The 7,919-nt window shown below is 47.4% G+C and overlaps 1 protein-coding gene across 5 annotated transcripts in view; it reads right to left on the minus strand.

The window, feature by feature from the left end:
* The window catches only part of LOC122365556 (5-aminolevulinate synthase, erythroid-specific, mitochondrial-like), a 37,711-nt gene extending 29,992 nt beyond the window's left edge, over positions 1-7,719 (minus strand). Inside the window, exon 1 of one of the 5 annotated variants that reach the window (XM_043336850.1) lies at positions 7,500-7,719. In XM_043336850.1, coding sequence (XP_043192785.1) covers positions 7,500-7,509 — 10 coding nt within the window. In that variant the 5' untranslated portion in view covers positions 7,510-7,719. Of the gene's footprint in view, positions 1-598; positions 719-7,243 lie in introns of those variants that run through there. The other 4 variants (XM_043336855.1, XM_043336856.1, XM_043336860.1 and 1 more) reach the window with 4 other exon arrangements.
* Between the last annotated feature and the right edge of the window lie 200 nt (positions 7,720-7,919).

The following is a 7,919-nucleotide window of genomic DNA, read 5'->3' on the forward strand; positions in this document are numbered from 1 at the left end:
TTTTTTTTTGCGCTGCCCTGGCTTGGCCGAACTGACAAAAATGTAAAAAAAATAATTCCCGAAATCCGAGGAGAAAAATAGGGGTAGCTCGTTTTTTTTTTTTTTTTGTTCCTAAGACTGGACGTTTGAAATTCTCGCCGACTTGCCTGGCGGCGCAATGTTTGCCCCCCCCTAAACTCAAATCCTAGATCCGCCACTGATTCTGGATGTCAGCTAGAAGGTAAAATCGAAATGCCAACTCTATAGGCCGCAGATCCACCACCTGCTGATTGGGGGGGGGGGGCAGGCCCCAGGACAATTCATGGAAAGTGGAAACTGAAACAGCATTTCAATTTCACCTTTCAGTATCTCAGGCTAGAATTTTGGAACTATTTCAAGTACCGAAAATGACATGGAAGTAATTTCAAGTGGAGCAAACTAAACAGATTTTAGATATAGGTATGGCTTGGGCTGGATCATAAATGGGGGGGGATAAACTTAGAAATTGATTTTGTCAAGACCAGACGAATGATAGTGATAGTGGTTATATAATGATAATGACAGAAAAGCACATTTTTCAATTCAATACCAATGACACATTCAATCATCATTCAGTCACCTTGTCAGGGTAGAAAGCTGGTAGAAAGTCGAACGTGCACCACCTGTCGCCACCACGGCCTTGAAAAGAATGAATGAAAAATTGACTTTGCGACCTGCTGCCACCTAGCGGGAGTTATCAGTAACTGTAGTGCAATCTATACCCTGCTGACGGAGTACGGTACTATGGCTTCATTCATTCCAGATGACGCCACAAACCACGACTGACGATGGTGATTGGTGAAGCTCTATCGTCATTGATCGACTTTGACTTCGTGGCGGCTTGACCAAGGTCCATCTTACAGGATGCAAATCCTTCTCCACACCTCAAGCCCCCTGATCATAGCCCGAAACGGTCACCTTCATCTGGTGAGAGTAGCTCCTCGAGATCAATGATCATGCTCATTGCTCACGCGGGTGGTTGGGTGGGTCCGTATCAAAGCGTCCAAGACCGCAGCATCCAAGGTACGCAACATCCAAAACCGCAGCGTCCAAAGTACGCAACGTCCAAAATACGTCCAAAATCGGGTTTATAGGGGGCATTCACAAAGTCCAAAACCGAAACATCCAAAACCGCACCGTCCAAAAACGTATCATCCAAAAAACGCAACATCGAAAGACGCAACATCCGAAGTACGTAACCTCCAAAACCACAACGTCCAAGACCACGACATCCAAGGCACGCAACATCCAAAACCAACCTAACCTAACCTAACCTAACCTAACCTAACCTACTGATTTTTGCCTACCGGGGATAAGGAAACCTAACCTAACCTAACTTAACCTAACCTAACATAACGTAACGTAACCTAACCTAACCTAACCTAACCTAACCTAACCTACTGATTTATGCCTACCGGGCAAAAGGAAACCTAACCTAACCTAACCTAACCTAACCTAACGGTTTTGGATGTTGCGTACTTTGGATGTTGCGTACTTTGGATGTTGCGTACTTTGGATGATGCGTCCTTGGATGTTGCGTTTTTGGATGATACGTTTTGGATGTTGCGGTTTTGGATGTTTCGGTTTTGGACGTTGTGAATGTTCCCTATATACCCGATTTTGGACGTATTTTGGACGTTGCGTACTTTGGACGCTGCGGTTTTGGATGTTGCGTACTTTGGATGCTGCGGTTTTGGACGCTTTGATGGTCCCCCGGTTGGGTGCCCACTGCCCGTTAGCGGGGCTAAGTGACCCAGGGCCCAGGACATTGGGTGACCCGTTCAGGGTGACGGGCTCAGACCTGGAGGTATACCATTGGCCGCCAAGACCAATATCTCCCCAAAGTCCTATCATCCCTCAGGCTCGGCAATGGTCTCTCATTAGGTCGAACGAGAGCAAAAGCCTGGAAAGCCCAGAACTTATGCCGAATTCGCGAAGCATCACCTCAGTCGTGTTCGTGCCCAACAGTGGCATTGTGCACCATGCTCGGTGCCAGCCAATGAGCGACAGGCATTCTCCCAATCAGCGTGGCTCGAACTCTCTCACCGGCTGGTTCAACTCTCGGCTGACGCAACAGCTGACGCCAATGAAAAGCAGTCAACCGTGACCGGCTGACGCCAGCCCACCACCGGCATCCGAATCGGTCCCGGTCCCGAGAGTCCAACAGTCAGGAATTGGCCTAACAATCGGATAAAGTCGATCGGACAGCACCCTGCCAGATTTGGTTCCCTGCTGGAATCGGTCCAACAGTCAGGCTGAGGCTGGTCACTGCACAGTGGCCCTTTTTCAGAATTAGCACGCATAAATTCAAAATATTTTTTCTCTTCTTTTGAGTAAAAAGCAGTCTAATCGTGTGCAAAACATTCCAAACTATCCGATGGTGCCATTTTTACCTCCTAAGAAAATAATTATCTTTGGTAAAACTGACCGCAAAATCGAAGTTTGTCGAGAGGCGCGCGGACACCAACGGCGGACCCTAAGAAGTAGGGTGAGATGAACATCAATTTGTAAGACTTTCGATGAGAAAATATTAAAAAATAGTGGCATGGCTGTGAAGCTGAGTTTACGTAGAAGCCCTAGAAACCACTATTTTCATTGTATAAACTTGAATAGACCTTTTTTGCCGAATATTTTGGACACAATAACAGGACAATTACTGGAGATGGCGGCATACATATGAAGCTTTATGTTAAGTAGCACACTCTGGAACATATCGTATTATACATCGTTCGAATCGCCGATCTCTTCTGACCATGTCCACCAAAGGGCATCGCGCCATTTTGCGCCATTTTGCCTCTACGGTGGATAACGTGAGCCAGTTCAGTCCGCGAGCGGCTGTGGCTCCTAGGTTCGATACGACTACTAGTAAGCTCATTGACCTGGCTCGAAGCTGGTGTCACCTGGTGTGCGCCTAAATGTGGCTTGACTTTTGCCATACGATGTGCTAATTGAAATGTCATGTAGGCATAACGCTGTGTCCAAGAAAAACTGTCCGATTTCTTGTCGCGTTTGATGTCCAAGCCGCACAAGTCCCGTGGTCGGCTAAGATCTAACGTCTAAAGCGCCTATGTGTTTGTATTGTTCACGTCGCGCTGACCTTAGTTGCTGCCCGGCCGGGGCCGACTAACGGTTGCTGGCAACAGCTGTAGATGCGGTCACGTGACGCCCTGGGGCGTCCTGGCGGTCAGTGCAGCGCGCTCGGCTGGCGGGCTCGCCACACTTGCGTTTGGAGCGGCCTGGGCCGGCGGGCGAGCCGTGCGAACGTAGGTACGCCAAATCTTGGGCCGAGCGGCCTGTCGCTGTTGGGCCGAATCTCCTTGGGCAGTTCGTTTCTTTTCTTCTCTTTGCATTGGCAGGGGATACGTCCTTGATCACGTGGTGATGTCTTGCACCACTTTAAGGTAATGTGGGAATTAATGCGTGCTAATTCTGAAAAAGGGCCACTGTGCACTGGTCAGACGGCCCGATTTAAGTCGACAGGGCAAACCGGCTTGAGACGCTTATGAGACCGACATTGTAAGAATCTGCCGAAGAGTCAAGAGATGAACGTATCCATGAAGACGAAACTGACAAGTGTTTTTACCTACCTAGAAAAAAAAACGAATCGGCTGATAAACAGCATGGCCCTTTCGGTCACGTCATGACGTTGACCTTAGGTCAAATTTTCAACAGTTGACCTGAAAAGGTTCAATTATGAAAATTTGATTGGTCGCGATGATATAAACGTTTTGATTACCTATAAACCAATGTCGCCCAGCCTTTGCATAACAATCATTTCAGAAAACATTTACAAGAAAAGACGTTTCAAAAGAAGCGCCTATTTTGACATAATTTACCCAACGAACGCTAAAGGCCGAACCTGAATATGTTCCGATCGGTCCGCTGCCACAGCGCTGACAAGTTTGTCGCCGCTCGCCTCACTCCTCAGCTCCTCTCGGGTGTCACCAAATGTTTTATACGAAACGTTGTGTTATAGCCATGGCTTGGGCATTGCTTTCAAACAAGCGAGCCAAAATATCTCTGTTCCGGTACCGGTGCTTTTTAGTGCCTGGGACTTGACCTGGCTGTGCTGCTATGGTTATACAACGGTGGAGCGGATGATTGCCGACTGGTTTAGGTATCATCCTGTCGGGCCTGAGACGGCAGTCGAAAACGGCAAAAATGCGGTCGGTTCTTTGCCCAGTCGCCCGCGCTGGCTAAAGCCGGATAGTTCTGGAGCTGACTTAGGAAAGACCTAAACTTTATAGGTACCGCTATCATGGTGACATTTAAGTACGAGATTATAACTGTTCCTATAAGATGTTTTTTTTTAGAAACGAACTTCTAGAGGAATACATAAGGTTGAATTAGGTATTCCTTACTGAACGAAAAAAAAAACATAACTTAGTGAATTATCTTAGTAAACACTCTCGCTCTTTCTTAGGTCTACCTAAGTGAGTGTCATCGCGTCAAGTCAAAAAGACGGTCCAAATATCTTTCTCATTCAGATAGTAGTTTGGCAGGATTTACAATATAGTGTATATAGTAATCGCAATCGTAATCGTGTATTTACGAAAATCTCCACACGGTGGCTGTATATATAACAGAACTCCAGCAAATAAACGGTGACCATTCCTGCTATGCAGCGATAGGTTAGATGTACTCATAAAATTCCACACTCACATGCGACGCGGACCACACAGGTAGGTATAGCGTTTTTTTTTTTTTTTTAGAGGAGGTGCATGCTCTAGAGAGAAATATCACCGAGCAGTCAATCACACGTGCAACATACCTATGCAGTCTTAAACTGCTTCTCTGCATGTTGCAGTCTGACTTGCAGCTCAACTTGCAGCAGTGCAGCTGTGCAGCCAGTCAACAGCCAAAATGCCAAAATGGGCCTACCAGTGTTAACCCTCGCACGACCAGGCCATTTCTCATAACACGAACGACCAGGGGGGGGGGTTGTTACGACCCCCCCCCCTGGCGTTTCGAAACGGAAGGTCGAAGAGCTTAGCGGAAAAAACCAACGGATTGCTCTCAACGAGATCTCGCGATTGGTGGTATATTTTTTGGTCCTAGGTCAACATTTGACCTACTTTTGACCGGTCAAAGGTCAAATTTTCGGAAAAATAGACTTTTTTCAACTTTCGGCGGCGATTGCGGCAAAACGGTGGGAGATATCGACTTGAAACCTTCACTATCGTGTTCCTTGATCAATTCTCTATCGTTTGGTATGTATTTCGTTTCCCTAGCTCTAAAAATGGCGCGTTGGGAGCGCCGGAAGTCGGCAAGGTCACAGTCGGCGGCAGAAATTCGAAAAATCAAAATTTAAATTTTTGAAATCTGATTGTATTTTTGGATTTGGGAGGTCCATTTGCTCCCTATAGAAGCTAATATTGCTGCATATTTCCATTGAGGTGACAAGAATTAGCAAAGTAGTGGTTCGGGCGCTTTTCAAAAATAGTACCGGACGCTGTTCCTCTTGTGACGTCATAGCTCCGTGACCTGACCTGACCCGGTCAAATTTCTTATACCATATGATAGCCAATACTTGCCCCAACATGCATGGGAAGTTTCATCACGATCCATCAACCGATGTTCGTACCACCGGCAGGAAACCTCGGGCGTTGGCACTCAGTTTGTGAAAATCCGGCCGGAGGCTGTACCTCTTATGACGTCATAACTCCGTGACCTGACATGACCCGATCAATTTTTTTTCGGCAAAAGATGCGCAAAGGTTGCCCCAGAGGGTATTGAAAATTTCAGCCCGCTACGACAAGCCGTTTAGCGTGCACTTCGAAAAAACCTCAGGGGGGGGTTGATACAACCCCCCCCCCCCCTAGGCGTTCTAGGGTTAAATCCTCACGCCTCTACATGGGAAGTGCCTGAGGTGCCCGTAAGATATTGCTAACCGCTGCGAGGCAGTCAGGCTCTCGGTACGGGAAAAGCCCTGAACTGGACGACCTCATGCGTTATTCAGAAGGCCAGCAGCGGCCGGCGGCGGACCGGCCCTGCCCCGTGGCTGAACTTGACCCGCTTATCAGAGCCGGCAAACAAACGCATTATCCTTGTCGGCATGACCGGGCACGCCCAGCTCCGACAAAAAACGACACGTGCATGCCTTCGGTGCCCAAAATAAGGTCATGCAGTACGCTGAGAAAGTGAAAGCGTCGTCCTCCCCGTTCGAGCTCGCTCGAACGGGGAGGATCTTCAATCCTCCCAACTTCAATGAGCATGCTTCATTGAAGCCTCATTCGGCGAGGAATCATAATTTGTTTTCACCTGGGAGATGCTCTTATTGTTAATCGAAACGGGAGCGTTGTTGCATAAAATGTGGAATGGTCGGAAGCAGTTACCTCTGCATTATATTTTCAAATGAAATATCAATTTTAAAGCAGCAAGAATGCAAAGCCACGAAATAAGTATACGCAAAGGTATAAAATAAATGCTTGTGTTAAATCTAAATAGTAGGCGATTGTTTACTCCTATTGCTATACATTTTAAACCTAATGTGTCTTTCGTATCAATAAGCCAGTAACAGGCAGACCAGATTGTGTCTATATCCGATGCAGGATCCCGCCGCCGTTTGAGCCGGTTGCCAAGTCTACGTTGAATGGCGGCTCTCAATTACGTAATGAAATCTCTAGCGCTGCGCCGACGGGACATAAATATCATTTAAAAGCAATAAAAAAACAATAAGCCACGTAAGACCATAGTGTAATGAACAACTTTATTTAACGTTATTAGCGTTATTATATAAACGTTATTATAACGTTGTTTATTACACTATGGTAAGACTATAGCAATGCAGTGCCAAACCAAACATACGAATTGAAGTGAAGAGAAGCATATAAATTGTTCTGACTCGATACGACCACAATGAATTTTAACGGCGTTTAAAAGCAGAGTGGATCGCAAATAACCAATCGGACGAAATATTGCCTAACACAATATTTTCGGCTAGTGACTACCAAATGAATATACGCACACCAGAGAGACGCATTCTGTAACCTAACTTATAGTTAGCCTCCATTGACCGCATGATACGTACTTGCATCCTTACGTATAGCATTATATCGGTACCGCAACATTATCAACGTGAATATTGAAATCACCGTACAGCCCGAGTCGATGAGTGAGCTTTTCAGAACAATTAAATATACCGGAAGGTAGGTAAACGTTAGTATAATTAACAATAAGGTAAGAATCATTCCAGCACGTTGGCACACCACAACACGTCACCTACCTTTGCTGTTATTGCCTTGAGATACGGTGCCAACAATCCCTTCCAACCCGACCGAAGACGTGGCAACTGAAGCCGTGTCTTCCCTCACAGTATCCACCCACTCCGCGGAAACGTGACCACTCAGCCGCCACCCGTGCGACCGACAGATACCGCCGTCTATCTATTTCCACCGGCACGTGCCCGGTGACGTCACCAGTCGCGTGCCGTCGGTGCCAGACAGGTCAGTCGGGTCCGCGCACCACCCCGGGCCACTCACCTCTGAGCATTGTAAAACACCGGTCCGTGCCGCTGGGTGGACTGTTCGACGCTGGATAACTGACCGCGGCTCTCGCGGAGTGACTTTCACTGAAGACCGATCACCGGCGACTGGGCGGATGGCGGCGGCGGTGGCGGCGGCCGAGGCGGCGGCGGCGGCTGCGGATGACGTCAGCCGTGTCCCTGGCCGGCAGCTGCCTGGGCCGGTGGTCGCAGGATCGACTGCACAGCGGATAGGCGATAACGAATCCGAATGATAGGCGATAATGAATCCGATTAGATCGAGTGATAATGACTGGATGATCCGATTGTCTGCAATAGGTTAGCGTCTGACCTTACAATTATGATTTGTTCCGGATTCAGTGTGGATTGTGATGTGTAAAATCAAAATCTATAAGGTCTGAAAGGGAGCAATAACCGA

The sequence above is a fragment of the Amphibalanus amphitrite genome, unplaced genomic scaffold (genome assembly GCF_019059575.1).
Source record: "Amphibalanus amphitrite isolate SeventyFive unplaced genomic scaffold, NRLGWU_Aamphi_draft 000748F_arrow, whole genome shotgun sequence".
Classification (NCBI taxonomy): Eukaryota; Metazoa; Arthropoda; class Thecostraca; order Balanomorpha; family Balanidae; genus Amphibalanus; species Amphibalanus amphitrite.